The sequence below is a fragment of the Cynara cardunculus genome, assembly GCF_001531365.2.
Source record: "Cynara cardunculus var. scolymus isolate 2C chromosome LG 4, CcrdV1, whole genome shotgun sequence".
Taxonomy (NCBI): Eukaryota; Viridiplantae; Streptophyta; class Magnoliopsida; order Asterales; family Asteraceae; genus Cynara; species Cynara cardunculus.
This window is the reverse complement of record NC_037531.1, coordinates 12,182,394-12,205,627: the sequence shown is the minus strand read 5'-3', so window position 1 is coordinate 12,205,627 and position 23,234 is coordinate 12,182,394. Positions and strand designations below refer to the sequence as shown.

Here is a 23,234-nt window from a genome sequence, read left to right as displayed (position 1 = left end):
GTTTTGTACAACAAAAGCCTCCTCTGCTTCTCTATAACCATCATCTTTACCCACCTAATCAACGTTTTTCATTCTTCATATTTACTCATCTTTTCAAGAAACCCCCATTATTTTTCTGCCGATTTAGAGTTATAATTTCATACTTCTTGTTCCTTGTTGACAATTAATGAGATTTTTGCCTGCAAATTGGGGTTTGAATTCGGAATTTTGAGATATATTCAATTCCCATCTGGGGTTTGTTTATTTTTGTGTGTGGGTATTGGGATATTTAGGTCAAGTTTGGTTTCTTTTTATGGACGATTCTTGAAAAGTCCCTTTGTCACTGTTGTTGAGAGCCCTTTTCTTACTTTTTCATCCCCCCTTTGGATGTGTGTAATTAGCGACCAACTATGAGAGGATGAAAGTGGATGCGCTGATTGACTTCGATGATGGAAGAAACGAGTGGAGAGGCAGGAGATGATCAGGGCTCTGGATGGCTGCAAGTGAAAAAGGTGTCATAGTTCCTGCAAAAATAGTCAATGTTTTATCTGGATTAAGTGCATTTTGTTTCTTTTACTCATTGTTGGGTGTAAAATCTGATGATGTCGAAAATAATTGGTATATTTAACTTTTACCAATCTTCAAATGTGCAATATTTGAATGTTATATTCTTGATGATTAGCTTTAAATGCTTTTTGTGTATTGATCTTCCGTGATAACTTCTTTTCATGGTTATAATTTTTCATGTTTGATCTGATTTGTATTGGTTGCATATCCATGTTAATATGGTGAAACATGAGGTTTTGGGTTTCTCCAAGTGGTTAAGCCTTTTCGCCCACACCTTAATCACTTTTGTGAATTACCAGTGTCCATCAATGGGAATGGCAAAAGCTTCATTCTTTTGGTGTGGTTTCTCAGGTTTAAATAAAATAACACACTTCAGATGGAATTAGGATAGGAGACAAGAACCTGCCTGAATAGCTAATAGAAAGGGGGTGAGGATAACAGAAAGTAAAATCATCGTGGTCTGAATAGGAAATCAAAGTAAAAAGCGATCGTTTTGGTCGACGAACATGGCATGGTGATTTCCCGGTGTGCACGTTATCATATACTGGTGCTCTATGGGGAAAAGGCATGGATCATATGTGCAATGCAATGCACCTTCATATCCTTGATTAATTGTGTAAAAAAGATTTTTCTTTTTAAATAATCGATAATTTCTTTGTGTTCTTGAGATTTTTATACATTTTTTTATCGAACTGATACAACCAATTCCCATTGAACTTGAGGATTTAGACTAGGTAGCTACGTATTTTGGATTTCAATTTGGGCCTTTCTTCTTAGACTCAAGTGTGTTGCATCTTCTATCTTCTAGTACAGCGTAGTTGGATATTTTCTCTTACCTCTTTAATACCAGCCAGTTTTTCTTGAAATTTTGTTCGGTCTAACAAGCATTCATGTGAGGAAATGTCTTTAGTCATTTTAGTACTACAAATCTTCTATCTTTCTATGTAGAGGGTTACAAATATTTTAATATGCTATAATGCCCTTTTTCTGTTATTAATTATTATTAACCTAGTATGTTAAGCTTTCATTCATGAGGCGGGTTTAGATGATGGTAATATTCTGAATAAATAAGATAAGAGCTAAGATTCGAAAAAAGCCTTATGGAATCATGAAAAAAATAGGTATGTATCCGATTGATTATACTAATAAGAAAAAAACCACTATCTTTGATTGATATAAGAAAGTTAGTTGGTAGTAACATGCCACAGGTCATGTTTTGCTTATTGTTATGATGACTAATAATTGTATGATTTTAGATGTATCATAATTGAGTTCTTTACTTATTAGTGTTGTTGTTTTTAACTTCTAGATTGTTATGTTCTGTTTATGAAAATGGTACACGTTGATGACTCATTTTCGGATTTATTACATCGCCATGCACCATGATTCCTATCAGTGAAACGTCACCTTAGCATTTTGTATGAGTTAGAAAAACACAATTTATCTTCTTTAAATACTTGTTTCCTTAGAATTGTGACTCATTTAAAAGTAGATCCACGTATAATAAGAAGGGCTCCGAAAATAACTTTGGATCGCCCACAATCAATTGTGATGTTATAAATATATCATTTTCTTGATTTTCTTTCTGTTTCCTATTATATTTGTGTATCATCTGGACACATATTAGGAACTATAACTTCCATCAGCTGCGCAAACCACTGTGCCGTAAATCCCTATATTTGGTACAAGAATATTCTGTGTCGGTATCTTAGTTAGGAGCTTGCATGTGTGATTTTGTTTCGGTTTCATGCCATTCATTAACTCTTTCTTCTCAATTTTTCAGAAGCATAGAAGCAATTCAAAGTTTTCTCTCCAAGGATGGGTGGGAGGATTATCTAGGAAACAGAATTCAAATGTGGTGCCCCACCAGCCTCATCATGTACAACATGGGACTTCAAATGTTAGCTGTAGTGAACCGATTATAAAAACTAAGGGTTCCAGTACGCCCGATTCTGGTAATTCAAATAATACTTATGTTCCTACTGAATACGAGAAGGATGTGAACTACCTTGACAAGTGTGTGGTTAGCCATGACGATGATAATAAAACTGGTTATGATCACGAGCTTCCACAAATTGATAATCTTGATGTTTTTCCAAAGATTAAATGGGGTAATTTGGATGATGGTGCTTTGGTTCAGACTAGTAGTAAAACCGCCAGTATTGACATAAAATTCGGTGATATTGGAAATGAGGTTGCTGAGATTGCTGTTACTGAAGATGATTCTGTTTCAAGTATGCCACTTTCTACTGAACTTAAAGAGAAGGAAATCGTATCAGCTGCTGAAGAGGACACCGGATCTCAGGAAATCGAAGAGGTGAAGGAGGTATCGTCGGAAGACGTCAAGATTCAAATTATAAATGAGGAAGTTATTAGTCAAAGTGATGGTGGTTCTCAAGAACTTGATAAGAACTTAAAAACTGAAAATCTTGATGCAAGTGGCTCAGAAAATTTAGTTACGAATAGGGATTTAAGCTTTTCGCAAGATTCTGAATTTACGTTAGATGAAAAGGTGACAATTGAGATACCAAAAGAATCTACTCCCACAACCTCTACTGAAGATTCCGATGGCAAACAGACTGCTTCGGTTTTCAATGACTTGTCAGAAGGTCAGATCATGAGTGCAATTGGTTCAGGTGAAATTGAAGCTGGTGAGAGTAAAGAACGGTTTAGGCAACGGCTTTGGTGCTTTCTTTTTGAGAACCTTAACCGGGCTGTTGATGAACTGTATCTTCTATGTGAACTAGAATGCGATATAGATCAAATGAAAGAGGCCGTTCTTGTTCTTGAAGAAGCAGCATCTGATTTTAAGGCGTTGAATTCTAGAGTCGAAGAGTTTGAGAAAGTGAAAAAGTCATTGACTCAATCAAGTGATAAGTCGCCAATGACCATGAAGGCTGAGCAGCGCAGGCCACATGCACTCTCATGGGAGGTTAGGATGCTTCTCTATTTACTACTATAACCGACTTTATAGCTTGTTATTCTAGATTTCTTGTGATTGCATGTGAGAAATCTTAAGTTAGATGCTTGCATGCAGGTTCGACGTATGACAACTTCACCACACAGGGCTGAAATACTGTCTTCATCACTCGAGGCTTTTAAGAAAATTCAACAAGATCGAGCAGCCATGAATAATAATTCTAGAAAAATAGGGTTTACTGACTCTTATGATCGTTCTAGTGGCAGAGTTTTGAATAAACATACCTCTAGAACTGAAGTAGCAAGTGGTGGTAGAGAATCGGCAACGGAACTGAGGAAACGAAGTGGGGTTTCAGTTCTTTCTCAAGGAAACTCAAGTAGGGTAAAGAAAAATGCTGACCCTAGCAAGAACAAGAAGGAAGTGGTTGGTTATTCAGAATTGGAGAAGGTGGGACCGAGGAAAGATAATCTTAAATCCATGGATCAAACCAAAAAAGCGACTTTTATGTCGGAAAGAGATAAGGAAAGAAGAAACAATCTTAATGGAATGTCTTATAAGTCAATGGATGCATGGAAGCAAAAAAGGAACTGGGAGGACATACTAGCTTCGCCTTATTCTGTATCTTCACGTTTTTCACATTCGCCAGGTATGAGTAGGAAAAGCATGGAGCGGGCCCGGATTCTACATGATAAGTTAATGTCGCCCGACAAGAAGAAAAAGACGGCACTTGATTTAAAGAAAGAGGCTGAAGAAAAGCATGCACGGGCGACGAGGATTAGAAACGAGCTAGAGAACGAGAGACTACAAAAACTTCAACGCAGTACAAAGAAACTTAACCGTGTGAACGAATGGCAGGCGGTTCGTAGCACACGTCTGCGTGAGGGAATGCACGCTCGCCATCAACGCAGCGAAACTCGTCATGAAGCTTATCTAGCTCAAGTTGCAAGAAGAGCAGGTGATGAAAGTACTAAAGTTAATGAAGTCCGTTTCATTACTTCACTAAATGAAGAAAACAGGAAGCTTATGTTGATACAGAAATATCAAGATTCAGAATTAAGGAGAGCTGAGAAACTGAAAGATATGAAATCGAAGCAGAAAGAGGATATGGCAAGAGAAGAAGCTGTTTTGGAAAGAAAGAGGCTTGTTGAAGCTGAAAAAATGCAACGTCTTGCAGAAACACAGAGGAAAAAGGAAGAAGCCCAATTAAGAAGAGAGGAGGAAAGAAAAGCATCGAGTGCTGCCCGTGAAGCAAAAGCAATGGACCAGATGAGGAGAAGGGAGGTTCTTGCAAGAGCCCAACAAGAGGAAGCCGAACTTTTAGCCCAAAAACTAGCCGAAAGGCTCAGGGAAAGTGAACAGCGCCGAAAGTTCTATTTGGAACAAATTCGGGAGAGAGCTTCAATGGATTTTAGGGACCAATCTTCGCCCTTATTAAGGCGTTCTCTGAACAAAGAGGGTGCGGGTAAATCTACACCGTCCATCTGTGGTGAAGATGATCTGCAAACCAGCAGTGCTGCAGGTGTTGAAGGTACCATGCTTCCTGCTAGAAGTTTAGCAATTCAGCATTCGTTAAAAAGAAGGATCAAGAAAATTAGGCAAAGGCTCATGGCTCTAAAATATGAACTATCTGAGCCTTTTATTGGTGCTGAAAGTGCTAGTATTGGATATAGAGCTGCGGTAGGAACTGCGAGGGCGAAAATAGGGAGGTGGCTTCAGGAGCTTCAACGACATAGGCAGGCTAGAAAAGAAGGGGCGGCTAGTATTGGGCTAGTAACTGCTGATATAATTAAGGTACCTGTTTTTTCATATGAAATATCTACATATATGCTTATAACTTGGTTCTTAATCAATTGTTACTCTTTTCATCCCAAAAGAAAGTGGTATAATTTGATTTTGTGAGGTCAGTTTATACATTTGACATCTAACACTGGATGGATTTCGTTGCAAACTTAATATCTGTGTTTATTTTAGTTTTATATAATCTGTTTTAGTTTAATGTAGTTCTTTACTTTCTTGAAAAGAAAGAAATACCAATTATTTGAAGTTGTTATTACTCCTTTTTGACCTCATAAGTCAAATTGTGCCACTTTGCATGTTTGAAAGGGATGGAGTATATCATCTTTCGGGAATATTTGAGGATAATATCTTTGATTATTTTTGGATTAGTTTTTGGACGGAAAGGACCCTGAACTGCATGCTTCTCGACAAGCTGGTCTTCTTGATTTTATTGCTTCAGCTCTGCCAGCTTCACACACATCCAAACCTGAAGCCTGCCAAGTAACAATATACTTCTTGAGACTTTTAAGGGTAATACTGTCATTGCCTGCAAACAGGAGTTACTTTCTCGCAGAAAATCTTCTGCCGCCAATGATACCCATGTTGGCAGCCGCCCTTGAGAACTTCATCAAAATCACAGCATCATCTTCAAATGTTGGGGGTAGTAAAACACTAATCGAAAATTCTGATACGATCACTGAAGTTCTGGATGGATCTCTGTGGACTGTGGCAGCTATTATTGGTCATTCAAGCTCTGATGAACGCCAGCTTCACATGCAGGATGGTTTAATAGAGCTCGTTATAGCATATCAAGTTATTCATCGACTGAGAGATCTTTTTGCACTCTATGATAGGCCACAAGTGGAAGGCTCTCCGTTCCCTTCATCTATTCTCTTGAGCATCAATTTGTTGGTAATATTGACTTCCCGATATAGAACCGTTTCTTCAATCGACTGGGAATCTTATCCAGTTGAAACGATGGCAGATAATGGAATACAAGAGGCTAAACATATGGAGGTTGCAGAACCAAGAGGTTCTTTATTTAATTCAAGTGGGAATTCTGAATCATCTTCCAAATTGTTGCAAGATGTACCAGAGGACCGGCCACTAGATGACTTATGTAAGAAGGATGAGAAGAACACTGTGGATAGTGGTGGAGAACAAAAGAACAAAAACAAATTGGGACATAAGCATCCTGTGGAATATCTTCTTTCAGCCATATCTGAAACTGGATTAGTGTGTCTCCCCTCCTTGTTGACAGCCGTGTTATTGCAGGCTAACAACAGGTTGTCCTCTGAGCAGGTAACTTCTTTTCATCGTTCTTCCGTTAACTCGATTCACAAGCCATCAGTTTTCATTCTATTACATATATGCACTTGTGTTCCTCATGGGAATGTTAGCATTTGGGCATGTTTTGACAAATGAGTTGTACTTGCCAGGGTTCGTACGTTCTTCCGAGTAATTTTGAGGAAGTAGCAACTGGGGTGCTGAAGGTTTTGAACAATTTAGCTTTGATTGATATTAACTTTATCCAGATGATGCTAGTAAGTACACTTCTGTTTCTTGATTTATTGTAAATCGGCTATGATCCCTAGAATGCGTGCAATTCCTTGAAATCGTTTATAAAGCTCTATGCTTTAGTATGAAATTAAGCCTGTTTTTTTACCCAAACAGGCAAGGCCAGACCTAAAAATGGAATTTTTTCATCTGATGAGTTATCTTCTTTCTCATTGCACCAGCAAGTGGGGAGCGGCTACCGATCAGGTGATGTTTTCTTTCTTCTAAGTTTTTAATCATTAATGATAGCGTATAATGATTATTTTCAAGATTCTGAAGGAGTTTAGACTTCTAGAATTTAGTGTTTCAGAGCTAAGCGGTCAAGTGGCTTTCTAGCAATTAATCTCTTATGTAGGGATTGAGTGGACAAGTTAGTAGATGTATCTAGTGGTATTTTCAATCTATAGATGCCACTAATGAACATGTCAACTTCAAAAGGTTCGATCTTGTACTATTTTGATACAATTACTTGTCTAAATGACGATTTTCATTGTTCCAGTGGTACAAATGCGAAACGGTCTGCAAAAATGTTTAAGACCCAATACTTATTTAGTGAAAACAACTAGCAACAAAAGTGATTGGTCGACTTTCAAGAGGTCAGCCGTCTCTCCAAAACCCTAGCAAAATACTGGACTTTCTAAACAATATTTCTGCTCGTGATTTGGTAAATCCCATATATATATATATATATATATAACACTTTCTGATTTGTTAAACTATGCCAAGGCCCATGCACGAGTCCAACAATACTTCCCTCCCAAAAAGACCTTGTCCTCAAGGTGTAATTCATAAACATTGTACCGATCAATCTCACTCGATTCCGGTATCCCAATATCTTGTTTGTGGCCCTTGGTCCTTGGGGACTCCATTATAGTCATCGGTGTGTGTGCCTATCAGACTCTATTGAATATTCCCAACATTAAGCCTTTCCTTAAGCCAAAATTTAACCGTCCATGTGTCCCAATGATGAGCTCAATAATCTTATTGGGTACTTGGCCATGGAATCTTCCAAAATCAAATCAGTTGGTCGCATAAATATGCCAAAAGTTTGTAGTGTCCTTAGCAAACCTGTCAAAATTTGGCCCAACGTTTTCATTAAGCCTATGATGAGACCCATTAAACTCATCGGCAAGATGCTACTGTTGCCTATTTTGATTATGGTAATACTATTGTTGCCTAACTATTAAACTTGATGGATGTGCATGTGTTGCAGTGTTGACATTACTCCCCTTCCAAAAAGACTGCTTGTCCTTGAGGTGTATATTTTGTTACGATTGACAATAATCAATTTTGGGATCTCATTTACTTTTTTGAGCCTATTAGCTACCATGTTGTCAGCCTAAGTGAAGACACAAGCAGAAACTTTTGTTCCATCCCTATATTAGGCCTAAGTTGATGCCTAGTTCTTAACTAAACTATTGGGGGGGGGGGGATCTAATGCAAAGAGGCATAATAAAAACCTTAACTCGTCCAACAATCCATATGAAACAGGGTAGACCGTGTGTTTCGAAATTTTAGCTTCTTAAATGATGAAACTTTGAAGAATATATTGAATCAAACGACGAACAACACATTGTCTACACTGTGTCCATGCGAACCAATGAATCCTCTTCATGCTCTATGAAAAGAGAAAAGATCCTTGTCGTCTTCATGTTTCTAGGCACTAAAAACTTTGAAGAATGAGGCTGCTAGGTTTTTGATTTAAAGGAAGGGAGAAAACCATTTTTTTTATCTTAGGGTTTAAGAAAACTCGCAATCTGGTTAACATTATCCTAATCTGGTTAATACTTCAATCCAATTAAATTATAAATTACATATATATAAATAAGTGAACACTTTAATTAATCGGATAAATAATAAATAACTTCAATTAATTATAGTCTGTTTGTTTGTGCGTTCTTTGCAACTCATTGAGACATTGCTATGTTGGTAATAATTATAATAACCATTTATAATTGAAGACGAAGAGCGATATCTAGCAATACATTATCGCTGCCCAAATGACAATGATTGGTGATTCAACCAAGCATCAATCTCATGATCATTATTAGTGTACATGTTGTGTCCCTTTGTCTTTAATGTATAGATTGGACACGAGGCATGGACGGGTCATCCCCGTAATACTTAATCCCTACTTTATGGATTCCCAAATATACTAACAAAACAAATATCAATATATTATCTCGACTATTTGAACATGCATGTGTTGCCTTAGTACCACTCTATCAAGGGGTCCTAAGAAATTGCTTCTGGACAATCCTATCTGTAATCATACAAGTCTCACCATTATAAGTCTCACAATATGTTATTGTCTGACACCCAACGATTATTCTTCCACTCAGTTGCCAACTTACCATGTGATTAGATTTAGTATCAAAGTGTACGACTTAACCATGGTAGACTTCAAGATCATCAAGTCAAATGACGTTATTGTAATGTGACCACATGAAAAACACTCATGACACTCGTATAACATCCCATGTAGTTTTTTCATGGAGGGGTTTGTTTGCTATACAAGCTCACCAATTTGTACCTATATGTGAACTCCATATGAACTATATGTGTTCCTACATTGCTAGTCTCAAATGTAATACTTCAACCTGAGTCTAAAGTTGTACTTGACCAAAGACATTTCAAGACTCGTATTCCAAGATCATTAATTTATTTCACTATCCAACACAAAATATAGCAATGACACATAATAACTAGACAATGTCATTAATCATAACTCAATTGTCTCCAAATACAATCATCTAATGATTGGCTTTTGGGCATCAACAACATCAACGACACAAGGCCTTAGCCTGATGCAAGCCTAGCCTTGCATATACCTTTCCTTCAATGCATATCACCAAGCTTGTGGACTCTTCGTCCCCCTGCTGCCATATGCTAGCCCTTGCTGATTGGTGTCCAGCCACTATCACCAAGCACCTCTCCCTTTGGGTAACCGTATTTCTCTTTACTGCATCCTCTGAGGTCGCGTCTCCCGTTGTTGCCATCCCCACCATTGCATAACAAATTCTGCATGGAAGCAAAATGTTTGTTCATTGCAGTGAACCGTGCCAACATTATGGATCTCCACTCTTTGGTTTCTCTCCCTAGTTTCTGTTCCAATTTGCCGACTTCTCTTTGTTTCCATTGGTCCTAGAATAAGATGTTCTGATACCTATTTTTAAGACCCAACACTTTCTATTGAACGAAAATAACTAGTAACAAAACAAGGTGATTGGCTGACTTTTAAAAGGTCGGCCTTCCCTCCAAAACCCTACAAAACTATTAATACACTTGCCAAAATGCCTACATATTTATTTATCTAATCCCCATGCATACGGTAAATAAATGCTCTCCTAATTTATTAAACCGGGATAAGATCCACATATGAGTCTAACAGAAAATTACCTCTAAATTGAGAGAAGTGGTCGATTAGAAAAAACAAGCTCAAGCTAAGTGGGGGGAAGATCAACTAGCCATTTCTTGCACATTTCCGTTTCTAAGTTGATTTAAGGAAAATTTATCTCTATTCATGCTTAATCTGACTCAGAAGAAGACGAAGTTCAATTTTCACGACCGCACTTGTTAGATTTTATGTTTATTAGGGCAATAACCATAGAGTTATCTGATCTGCCTTTAGTTATACAACCATCTTTGGTTGATCTAAATTTGACTCAACGTAATTGATGTTCTTTTTATCAACCAAATGGAAGAAATCCCACTTGGAAGTAAGGTCTGGGGTAAGATGTAACAAATCTGACCTCTATCCTAGAGAGTAGAGTGTCTGTTTCAATTGATATTCTTTTTATGACTTATATATTAATGAAGACCGTATTTCTGTTTTGCATGTTTCAGACTGGTTTGCTTCTGCTTGAATCTTTGTTGCTTCTTGGATACTTTGCCATGTTCCACCCTGAGAATCAAGCCGTTCTTCGTTGGGGGAAGAGCCCCACAATTCTTCACAAGGTCACGAAAATATCATGGAGCTTTATTTTTCTTCTATTATTCCCCTCATCCCAAAATAAGTGTCCGCATTTCTATTTTAGTTTGTCCCAAAACAAGTGTTCACTTTCAAAAGTAAATGCCTACTTTCCAATTCTACCCTTAATTATGAGATTGAGAAATTCATTACTCCCTCTATTATTAAGGGTAAAATTGTCATTTAGTTAATTAAAAATGTAATAATTACACATTTCTAAAGCCGTGTGCATTTTTCATTGTCGACATTTATTTTGGAATGGAGTACTGTTTTTTCCAAATAGAGAACCCATAATTCTAATGCATGATTGGTTTCACAGGTATGCGATCTGCCTTTTGTTTTCTTCAGTGACCCTGATTTAATGCCAGTCTTGGCTGGAACACTCGTAGCCGCCTGTTTTGGGAGCGAGCAGAACAAAGGAGTGGTTCAGCAAGAACTTAGCATAGAGATGCTTCTTTCCTTGCTCAGATCCTGTAGAAGTGTGTCCCCGTCAGGTTTGACCCAAGTTAATCCACCGATTGACGATTCCAGTGAGTCAACTCAGTCTGGTCCCGAGACAAGAAAACTTAATGGTGATGTCTCGCAAAGATCAAACCGGCACAATACAAGAAGCACACGGGTTCAATCAGGAAGAGGTGGTGCAGTTGGGAACAGTAGCAGAAGTATTAAGATTCGGAATCAGAAAGATAGTAGCAAATCAACGAGGGTTTGTGAATCAAATTCGGAAGGTTGCTCCAATTTGATGCTCCATTCAAGATTTCCTGCAAGCTTTATTGACAGAGCAGAATTGTTCTTTTCAACTGAATCACCAGTTTAAGTGTAAATGAAACTTGTTGGAGGACAAGATAAAGTAGAACAACTTTTGAAACCCGCTTCACAAATTGAATAAAAGAGCCGACAAATGCGAAAAGCAGGTTCCTTTCGATCTTTCTTGGTTGTAATTTTGCATTTGATGATAAAAAGCATGTTAAAAAATTCCCTTTTCGGATATATGAGAAGCAAATCAGTAGAATCACAAGCAAATAAAGGATTTTGGATCCCCATGGATCCTTAGATCCTAAGCTTCCATGGTTTTATACAGTTGAACAAAATGGATCATCTCCAAGAAACTTAATGTGGGATGGCACATGGAAGTCAAGCAAGTAAATGAAATCCCAGTGAAGATTATGTTTAAAGATTAGTATATAAATAGCATATAGCAAAATAAGAATCTGGGATCTTCCCTAAAATGCAACCATGGCCACACTGCAACTCGCACCAGACCTCCATTAAGGAAGAGATATAAAGATCATTTGCGTTCCAGCAAGAAAGAAGCAAACCCCATAAGCTCAGAATTTAGGAATATGCAGGTTATACTTTCTTTTTAATCAGGCTTTAGTTTTTAGAAATCATTTCAAAAGCACCAACCAGAGCTTTGACCTTGCTCTTCCTAGTTTGGATAAGCTTGCTAGCAGTCTCTTCGATAACGTTATTTAAACCCACATGGGTTTTGTTTGTTTCCACTTTGCACGGTTTCAGAGCAACATCTACAGAGCGATTTTCAGAACTGTGTAATACACTGTCAGAACACAGTCTTCTTAAACTTGTCCTGTTATCTGGACTGTTTTTGTTTTCATCCACCACTTTCCCTTGCCCAAACTTGTGTTTTCTTGGGCTGCTACTTCCAGATTCTGAATCAATGATGTTTCCTGGGTTAAATTTGGGTTTTCGAGGCGAACAATTTCCATTTTCCGTTGCTAACTTTCTGACCCGTGCCGGCTTTTCTGTTTTCTTGATTTCTAAAGGTGTTATGCTGTTCTTTTGACCATCTCTTTGCAGAGTTTTGTCTTCCTTTGAAGGCGAGAAGATCTGTGATCCAATTTGACCATTTCCAGAAACTCTTTCGTCATTCCTGGATGAACCAGAAGCAGGACTTTGAATTATATTCTCCGTTTTCTTGACTTCTAAAGATGTTATTCCTTTCTTTTGCCCATCTCTTTGCAGAGTTTCGTCTTTTTTTGAAGATGAGGAAATCTGAGCTCCATTATCACCATTCCCAGAAACTCTTTCCTCATTCCTGGACGAACCAGAACCAGAACCAGAACCAGAAGTAGGAATTTGAACTATATTTTCTGTTTTCTTGACTTCTGAAGCTTCTATGCCGTTCTTTTGTTCATCTTGTTGCAGAGTTTCGTCTTTCTTTGAAGACGAGATCTTCGTTCCATTGTGACCATTTCCAGAAACTCTTTCCTCGTTCCTGGACGAACCAGAAGTAGGAATTTGAGTTCTATCTTCTGTTTTTTTGACTTCAAAGGCTGTTATACCGTTCTTTTGACCATCTCTTTGCAGAGTTTCGTCTTTCTTTGAAGATGTACGCCTTTGAATTTTATCAGCTTTATCGGTCTTCTTTTCTTGAACAACGTCTCCACCAGGTTTCACAGGCTTGGACTTTTTTGAACCCTGATCAACCGTCGAACTGAACTGGGCTTTCAAAGCTTGCACCTTTCTAGAAACCTTCCCATCATTCTCATGCGTTTTCGCAGCAGTCTTAACAGAATTGGGTGGTTTTGAATTCTTTCTTGGTTCAGTCTTGTTATAAATAGTTTTATTGCTTCTGGTCAAACCACCTCCAACTGCAGGCGAATCAAGAACATCTCCCAAACCAGTGGTGGGTATAATGACCTCACTGTATCTCCTAGTAAGTCTTGAAGGTGGGAGATAAAATGGATCATCTGGGTCAGGCTTTGAGTTGATCTTTGACTTGAAATCTTGGCTTTTGGATTCAATGGGTGCTGGTTTGATTTGATGTGTAAGTGAAGTCTTGCTGATTTTAACATCTTTTGTTGAAGGTCTGGGAATGGGTGCATAGAGTTTCTTAGATGACGGGTTTTCTAGAGGGGAAGTTGCGGGATTGAATTCTAGAGGGAGGTTGAGAAAAGGTCGTTTGCAGTTATCGTGGCAGGATGGAAATGGAGGTTGAAGATATCGACTTAGAATGTCTTTATATCCTGGTTGCTCGAATGTGAGGTTTCCAGTTGAGTTTCTTCTCGAGTGTCTGTTTGGCACGATCCTTTCCATGCCAATGCGAAACAACGCCTACATAAAAAACATTGTTCCATCTTAAAAACGGCGTAGTTTGACTCAAATTTACTCATCGTCACATTAAACCAAACTACCCGAGTAAATCTTATAGAGATCGAAAAGAGATCGAAAAGGGTAAAATGTACTCGGATCTTCCGATTATGGAGAGAAGTCTACAATTACTAAACTACCCCTAAATCATATCATCACAGAAGTCATGGTAATGTTAATTTGGGTTCACATAATTATACATATTCACAAGTTTAAAGTTAATTCATATCATTCAACTAGTAATTTTACATCAGAGTTTTCTTTTAAGTACAAAAGCCCTTGTCAACTTATTATAAGTCAGAAGGGTTTAACTTTTTCAAAAACTCCTTATTACCGGTTTGTCACCGGTATAAGTTGTTTATCCAAACACTCAAAAGTGCTTATTACCGGTGCCACACCAAAATAAGTCAATAAGTTGTTTTTATAAGCAACCACAAACACCCCCAAATCCCGAAAAAGAATAATGTCAGAGAAATATTTTGATTTCGAGGGTTTCAACCAAATAATTCGATAAATCCTCGTAGCTTTGATTTTAAATGTTAAACTTGTACGAGAAATATCATATATACAGTAAAATATCACGAAGAAAACAACATTCATGACGATGATTGGATCGTTAGCTTTAAATTGATCAACACTTTGCCAATAAGAACATTCGCGTACAATTAAGAAAGTTTCGGTTAAATTATACGTGTTTTTAGATAAGAAAGTTTCGGTTAAATTATACGTGTTTTAAATAGAAACGGATAAATACAAGAAAATCTTGAATTGGATGTGAAAATTCAAGAATTGAAATGAATACATACCTTTTGGAGGAATTGCAAATTGGTGATTGTTGCTGAAAGATTAAACCCAGAAGCTTGAGATGAAGGTTTCTGTTTTGGGGAAGATGGTGGCTTTGAAATCACCATTCTTGTTGTGCGTATCACACCCAAACAAACGCTAAATATGCCACACATATCTTGGGTTTCTATTTTTGGAAACATCAAGCATTTTGTTTATATTTAGAAACTTTAATTAGGTTTTTATGAATTCAGAATAATTATTACCAAATTCAAGTTTTTTATATGCATGGTTTGATGCACAATTTGTCATGTTGAAACAAGTTTTGGTAGAGGATTAGAGGGCAGATAACACCCGGCGTCACACGATTTTCCCGATCTAAATCAAGCAGGTTTTACATGAAGAAGATTTGCCCTGCGGCCATCATGAGGAGGTAAATCAACACATGCATCCAACTGGCAGAGAAGCGGTGCCTAGACTCGAAGATGGGGAAAACAAGTTTAAATAGGTTTTGAACCAAAACTGAAACCAAACGAATCCAATAAATCTGTCAAGGAGTATGGTATTGTATCATCTCCAATATCTACCAAGCGGCTTATGGTGGCCACAGGCTGCCCTACCCCTAACAGACTCGATCAAAAACCCAAGAGATGTCATGATGCTCCCAAACATTAAGGGGGCGGTTGGTTCGCAGAATGAAATTTGTTGGAATTAAAATGAAATTTGATGGAATTTGACCACACATTTGGTTGGTAGGAATTAGAATGAAATCTCCCAAAAGAATTGAAAAATCTCTATTAATAGCACAGTGATATTGGTGGTCGTAGGTGGGCAGGTGTGAGGGGTGGCAGCTGTAATGATGACATTAGTGGTATTGCTGGTGGCGGAGGTGGCACCGCCCCTCCACCCGCCCCTACCCGGCCTCGACCACCGCTTATACCAGACACTCTAACCACGGTCCCCTAAGCCCCCACCACCACCTCGACATCACCCCCGGTCCTAACCCAAGCCTACGCCACCGGTCCTACCCCCATCATGCCGCCGTCTCCTCACCCCACACCCACTATCAACCCCAACTCCGCCTCGCACCCACCACCACCATCACCCACACCCACACCCACCCTGCCCTCTTGGTGCCCCCTCACCTATGTGGCGGGGGTAGCTGTGACGATTATTGTAGTGGTATAGTGTCGGGTGGTAGTTGTGAAGACAACAATAGTCGTGAGGTGGTCAATGAGGTGGGGGGTTGGAGGTGGGTAGCGAGGTGGAAGTTGTGAGGACGACAGTAGTGGCATAGTGGTCGGGTGGCGGGTTGATGTGGGTAGGTGACGGGGCAAGGGTAACAGCTGTGACGATAACACTAGTGGCATGATGGTTAGTGCCGGGGTAGGGTTTGTGTGGCTGGGTTGATAGATAACAGTAGTGGTATGGTGGTCAATGTAGGGGTTATAGGGGTGGGTGAAGGTTGTGACAGCGACAATAGTTGTGTGGTGGGGTTTAGGGGTGGAGGCACTGACAACGAGTCAATGACACAACATGGTCGTGGTAGGGCCAGGGGTGGTCAGTGTTGGTTAAATTGGCGTCGATTATACCAAGAAATGATGAATTCATTAATTTGTAAGGTTCAATAGAATTTGAAGAATCCATCAATTTCAAGAAGTGAACCAAACAAAGAAATTAGAATTTGATCAAAGAAATTTGTCATTCAAATTTCATCAAATTCCACGAACCTAACGACCCTTAATGACATGTTTGGCAAACTAGCTGAAAAACTAGCCGATAATTTAGTCTATGTTTGGTAAATATTAGTTGATAAGCTCGATGACAATGTAAAATGACAATTGGAAAATATACAATTAAGCAACGATCTCTGTTACAAGCCAATCAAGACTCGGGTACGCAAAATATAAAACAAGAAAAGACGGGACTGCAAACAGAATTGTGACAAGAATGTACACGGCTACGATGGCTATACTTGCCGGTATCGCATATACAACAATAAGAAGAAACATGAACACCAACGGAAACTTGGCCGTCAAGTTCACAAACAAGATTAACGACTTATGGAGAGCCGTCTGCAGCCTTTCCACATTGAAATCACGAAGACGATGATTCGGCTCATGAACACTTGGGCCCACAGAACGGCTAGCTCGATTCCACGGCCAAGCTGTTGGCGGTAGATGGTCCCCACAGGCGGAGGAACAACGGGACTTGATTCTATCACCATTCAAACTCTCGACCATCCAAAGAAGAAAGTAGTTTTTGCGCGGAAACCTCAGATTTCCTTTATAAACGAGCCGAAATGTTAACAGGTTGCACCACGGGCAAGAAATGAGAAACGGGAGCTGAATCGGAATAGTTGGGAGTTTGACAACAGCCCATTGAAGCGCGAGGACGCAGTTTTTACAGAGCGTGTGACCACACCATAACACGTAGGGCACGTTTTCTACAATATTGAAAGATTCGCAGCAAATTGGGCACTCCAAACTTTCATCTCTGCTGCTATTTACGGAGATCTCATCATCTGAGCAGTCCAAAGAAGCTTGATTCGGTGCTGAAGAGCCGTTGCTTGGTTCAGAAGTACCAGCAACGGCTTTTGAAGTAAAACCCCACATGTTGGATTCAGAATTCCTAACTGATCATGAGAAATGTAATATCTTCACTCTTCAATGGAGTCCATTGAACAACTTGTGCTCCAATAGATTGCCTACAAAAAAGCAAAATTTTCAAGAAATGAATCACAATCGCTTTATAAGGTTTTGTGTACGTTCAACCGTGACTCCTTCTCCAGGTGGATATACAGGGCTCGTTTGCACTTTACAGCTACGGGTTGGATTCTCGTGAGAACCGTGAGACGAGTTGTGAACACACAAATACAAACTGAATCTTTACAGCAAAAACACCGTGTAAAGGTATAAAAACAAACCTTCATAGTGTTTTTCTGTTTCAAACGAAAACTAATGGTCTGAAACAAATTATGCTTTTCTACAAACGTACTTGTCAATTTATTATAAGTAAGAAGTGTTTAACTTCTTCAAAAACTCCTTATTACCGGTTTGACACATGGACAAATTATTTATCCAAACACTCAAAAATGCTTATTACCGGTACCACACCGGAATAAGTCAATAAGTTGTTTTTACAAGCAATCCCAAACACCCCCAAATCCTAGGGTATGAACATGATCTGAAGAAGATCCATACAAAAACAACTTCTAATCTTTTGAGACAGACGAAAGATCTGTGCACATCTTTAACCCCATAATTTACTTTCGGATGTGATATACTGTCTTCGATTGATTTGGCTGATCCGTACTTAACAGTCATGAATGCTTAATCAATTACATATTTGAAAGACTATGGAGTTTCTACAATAACCTAAATCAGAACTTCAAAATGAGTTCCACTAGTCCTTGAAAATTACAAAGTACGGGGAACAGTAATCGAAGAACAATCACAGAGAACCGATGAAACAAGTTATAAAAGAAGACGATTATACCAATGAAAACCTGATGAAATCTAATTGAAGATGTAAAGGAGAATGAATCATCAAAGCGATCATAGTGAAGGTTCGAGTATGGATTTACCTGAGTGATGATTGACGAGAGCAGAGATCGGATGGAGAAAAGGTTGGAAGGAAGGCAAAAAGATGTTTACAGGACACAAAATCCCATGTTGTCACTTGTCAAGGAAGAAAGCGATCTTCTACCTCCCATCCAGTCCTGGCTTTACAAATGGGTTCGGCAAGTGGTTAATATACAATGTCACTTGTAGAATATTTCAGTACATGATGATGATGAGTAATCAGAATAATTAAAAGGCTCTTATGATATAACATAAAATGAAATATAATTGTTTGATATTTGTTTACAATGAAATTAGAGCGCTTAATAATTAAGGGAGACTTAGGTCACAAAATCATTTAGAGGATTTTAAAACTATTCAAGAGACAGACATTTTTTTTTTCCTAAACAAGATTCACTTCTTAAAGATTTAGAGTCTGTCTCTTAATGGAACTATTAAGAGGTAAACAAATGACCTCATAGTGTAAAATGATATACGGTTGTTTAGCAAATGTTCAGAATAAAAATCACGGTGCTGAGGGATCCCCAAGATACTAAATCATTCAATTAGAATTATTAAAAGACAAAACTTTTTTTTATCAAACAAAATTCATCTCTAAGGGATTTAGATGCTGCCTTTTAGTAGAAATATTAAGAAGGTAAGCAAACAGTTCTTAACTTTACAAATGAATACTTGTCATCTAGCTGGTCCACTATTTCTGTTTATTTTTTTCGATTTTATTTTACGAAGAGATATTTTCTTTGTTATAATTTTTATGGAGTATTTTGTTGTACTAGTAAGGTTTAACGTTTATTTTGTATTTGAACATGTTTACTAGTCGGTAACGAGTTAGGGGCCGTTACCAAACGCTTACTCGGGTAAGTCCTTACCAAGTCATATTACCTTACTGGATGAATAGGTAAGAACCAAGAATCTTATCCGGTAAGAGCGAGACAAGGACCAAGAGTCTTACCCGGTAAGTGAGGGCGACAACTCTTACTACGGTAAGCGATTACCGTATAAATTATTGCATAGGACGTCGTTTTGGTGGACTAAAATCTTACGCGGTAAGTAAATAATAATGTTAAAGTTTACCGGTAAACACTTACCCAAACGACCCCCTTAATTTTATAAAATTCAAACATATTAATAAATTATATATATATATATATATATATATATGTGTGTGTGTGTAATAATACCATATAAACGTTATATAATATACTTGCATCTGAATATACAAGTGGTTGAAATTTTTGAAAATTGGGTTAAAAATTAAAAAAAAATATATATCAATGAGATTATAAAAAATAAATGCTAGTTTTTTTTTTATATAATTTAACTTTTTGTAACCAAGAGGGTCTTGCAAAACATTAATATAAAAATCCTTTAAATTTTTCATTCTTATCATTTATAAAATAAAATTGAATTTCTTTTGTATGGTAGGTTGATTTTTGTCTCTTTTAACAATATTGTGCCGACATCATAAGAGTGGTTAATATATTTTGAATTTTGATAAAGAAATCAAATTTCCACGAACCCATAACGACTTACTTTAATTTTGATCCATTGAAGCACCGGAAAAATGTTGACCATGACCAAAGATAAATTCGCTGTTTGATTTGTTTTTCATTAAGACCTGTATGAATGAAATTGTCTGTATTGATAAAAGTTGTCTGAATGATAACATATAAGTTGTTGTTCGGTTGTTGTCCTAAATAACTAGTCTGAATAACATAAATTACTATTTTACCAATCAATGTCCATCCAATCTAACTGGTTTGGGTTTTTTACACATACCTAATATTAAAGACCCAGTGAAGAAGACAATCTGGGTTTTTTACTTTTTTTTTCCCAGAACTAATGCCAAAAAAATCAAAAGCATCAAATATATGAACCCTAAATAAAAGAACACCAAGTGAAGGATACGAATCAAATCGAAAGAATCAAATCTGTGAACCCTAATAAAAGAACACCCAAATGAAGGAGACGAATCAAATCGAAACGTTGAATCCGACACATAAGCGCAAGATGGGGAGAGTATGGAGCAGATCGAGTTTCATTCCAGAGAGTGAGAATCGATTCCATTTCAGGTAAGGTAGAGGATTTGTTAGAGGTGGATGGAATGAATTAGGGGAGGACGAGACGTGTTTTTTCCAAGGGTATTGAGGGAAAAGGACCAGCTGAGCATATACGACTCTACTTTTTTAGTCGAGCGATTCAGCCATGGGCTGACCAAATAAGTCCATACCGAACAATTAGATATGGTTGCGCGAATAAGCCATATGGCTTATACAATCCATCCATTAAGCTGCAACAGAAACAACCCCTTAGTCATGTCTATGTACATCTCACTACACAAACCTCACATCTGAGTCACACACACACACACACACACACATATATATATATATATATATAGAGAGAGAGAGAGAGAGGAATGATCAAATAAAAATCACTCCAATTTGTAAAAACCGTAAAAACTACTCTCATCCGTCGTTAATCTTATGAAATTTTTTCTTGAAATTGTTAATCTTGTGTAATTGTTTCATATAATACTTTTTTTTGATGAAGTTGTTTCATATGTGGTTATGAAATTGTTTCATATACTACTTAATGAAATTTTAATGAAACTGTTTCATATACTACTTAATGAAATTTTAATGAAACTGTTTCATGTATTTCTCTAAAATTAAAATAATGAAGATGATAATATCCATGATTAACACCCTCCACAATAAAAATGGTTAATCAACCTCTCATAATTACAAAAAAATGAACAAAATGAAAAATTATGATTAGTTGAATTAGGTTTTCACGATTTTTACAAATTGAGTGGTTTTTATTTGAACCCACCCCTATATAGATATATATATAAATAACATAACCGTCTATGCTATTTGTCACATAACCATAAATGGTAACTTCTTATTTAGTCATAAAAATCAAATTTTAAAATCTTGATTTGCAACCTATCGAAACAAATGGAAGTAACTTGATATAGAAACCTCAACTATGGATATCTTTAACGGGAATTCAACCCCAAAAGCTTTATCACATCTAATTAAGTACTCAACATTTGTATTTCCACAAAGATATAAACATTTTTTTACTCTGTGTATGTATGTATATATATATATATGTAATATGTATAGAACTATATATACTTATCTATATTTACCTCCATCTAGACAATAATGCTCCTCTTTCGAAAGTAAAAGCAGGATCTTCGGCCGGAACTCTTTTGCTTCTTCGACCTTTCTTGATCCTTCCCCAACTTGGTAAGCACGCCTTCGCCTTCGTACTCTTTTTCTTCTTTGTTGTCCGGCATTTGCGATGCTGACCTGGTATCTGTTTCAAAACAGATGTGAGATCAGCATCGCATCTGACAGAAGTGACTATCTTGGCGAACCAAAGTAAGTGGTCACTGGAATCTCTAACCAGTGATGATGATGATGACATGGTGATCAGCGCCACCGCTGCTGACATGGCTTGTTCTTCCTCCTGTAGAACCTGTTTTCCTTGAGCCATGGTGGAGTTTGTGATTTCTGGAGTCGCGGGTGCATCCATATCTTTGCCAACCTGAATCTCAACTTCAATGAGCTCATTGAAGTTCACCATTTCATTTTCGAGCTCCAGCTTCAGTTTCTTGACCCTTTTTCTTATGGACTCCAACTGTTCTTGGGTTCGCCCTATTGCTGTTCCTTTGAGTTCTTCCATTAGTTCTACTTGTTTTCTGTATATTCGGTGCAACTCTTCGAGCTATCAACAGAAATAAATCATTTTGTCAAATGGGTTTCTCATTTCTTTGTATTTCTAGTCATGAAATACGTAAACTAACACGCAGATACACAATTATGAGATGTTGCAATGATTGTACCTGATAATGGAACACAGATTCCTGATCGGCCATGGTCAATCTTACGGCTTCCATCCAATGCTTTGCAGACCAGTTCACGCCATATCGTGTAGCCGCTTCACGATAGTTCTGTGGACCGTTACATGTTTTCTGATAAAAACAACCTTCAAAATTAAGCTAACATTCCTGATATTTCGGTTCTTTTACCAAGTAAAGCCCAAAGTATAGAAATAAACACCCTTCAAATACTAATTAAGCTAAAATTTAACTACTAACTAAATTGTATCAATAATCATTAGTTAAACCAAACGTTAAATCATGATCCACTAGAGCCTACACATCAATATTTTTGTATGATCATATGTTACGACTTAAACGTAATGATATACATGCACAAGGTTCGAAGAAACCAAAGGTCATGCAACACTATCTTTCTTTTTTCTGGGGGTGTCATAGCCAGCTTGTGCACGCCTCGTCTGATCCATGGGGCCCTGAAAATAACAGTCAAGAAAACCCCCAGTGGTCCTAAGGAGGCCCCCTGGCAACTTATGGAAGGGGGCGCCAAGGTCTAGTCTAACTTGTTAAGGGATGGTTTAAACTTCAACTCTCTAGTGCATCTTATGGTGTAGCGAATTTCCAGGACTTTGCTCGTACTGGTGTCTGTAGGTCAACGATTCATTGACTACGTGCAACTTACATGTGTGTTTGTACTTTAAAGTTACGTTGAACTATAATCATGAAAAGGGCGTAAAAAGACAAAACAATAACGGCTACTGCGATGAACTGATCATAAACAGCATTCATAAGTTCACATTGAATGCAGTAAATACAACCTTCCAAATTAATGCAATGATCGCAGGATGTCTACATTACGCTATGCCAACTACGGTCATGCGGATTTTGAGCAATGGTAGATTTGCAGCCAAGAAAATGACCCCCTTTTACCTGACTAACATGTTTTCTCAAGAAACTATCAATTGAAAAAAATGAAGATATCAAGAAGATTTAATGCCACACACACACACACACACACATATATATATATATATATATGTATATGTATATACAGAATTTACCATAATTTGATGAAACATAGAATGATACATCATATACACAACATTTAGAAAGACCAAGTACAAAGATCAATTA

General features: G+C 37.6%; 4 protein-coding genes across 4 annotated transcripts in view; 1 reads left to right on the top strand and 3 right to left on the bottom strand.

The window, feature by feature from the left end:
- On the top strand, nucleotides 1–11,736 carry LOC112511086. The gene is made up of 8 exons (XM_025116496.1): nucleotides 1–491; nucleotides 2,330–3,478; nucleotides 3,584–5,257; nucleotides 5,633–6,544; nucleotides 6,682–6,786; nucleotides 6,917–7,006; nucleotides 10,646–10,756; nucleotides 11,089–11,736. Exons 1-8 carry the CDS (start codon nucleotides 426–428, stop codon nucleotides 11,584–11,586), a joined length of 4,605 nt encoding a protein of 1,534 aa, XP_024972264.1. The 5' UTR covers nucleotides 1–425; the 3' UTR covers nucleotides 11,587–11,736.
- Nucleotides 11,737–12,013: 277 nt separating this feature from the next.
- Nucleotides 12,014–14,791, bottom strand: LOC112510875 (muscle M-line assembly protein unc-89-like). Its single transcript, XM_025116225.1, has 2 exons — nucleotides 14,687–14,791; nucleotides 12,014–13,844 (listed from the first exon to the last, which is right to left on the bottom strand). Exons 1-2 carry the CDS (start codon nucleotides 14,789–14,791, stop codon nucleotides 12,144–12,146), a joined length of 1,806 nt encoding a protein of 601 aa, XP_024971993.1. The 3' UTR covers nucleotides 12,014–12,143.
- Nucleotides 14,792–16,496: 1,705 nt separating this feature from the next.
- Nucleotides 16,497–18,379, bottom strand: LOC112511284. Its single transcript, XM_025116850.1, has 2 exons — nucleotides 18,250–18,379; nucleotides 16,497–17,370 (listed from the first exon to the last, which is right to left on the bottom strand). The coding sequence occupies exon 2, from the start codon at nucleotides 17,276–17,278 to the stop codon at nucleotides 16,520–16,522; it is 759 nt and encodes a 252-aa protein (XP_024972618.1). The 5' UTR covers nucleotides 17,279–17,370; nucleotides 18,250–18,379; the 3' UTR covers nucleotides 16,497–16,519.
- A 3,024-nt stretch (nucleotides 18,380–21,403) lies between these two features.
- Nucleotides 21,404–23,234, bottom strand: part of LOC112510874 — a 2,730-nt gene continuing 899 nt past the window's right edge. The window contains exons 2-3 of the mRNA XM_025116224.1: nucleotides 22,107–22,235; nucleotides 21,404–21,988 (exon numbers count right to left, since the gene is read on the bottom strand). Of these exons, the coding sequence (XP_024971992.1) occupies nucleotides 21,404–21,988; nucleotides 22,107–22,160 (639 nt within the window). The 5' untranslated portion in view covers nucleotides 22,161–22,235. The remainder of the gene's footprint in view (nucleotides 21,989–22,106; nucleotides 22,236–23,234) is intronic.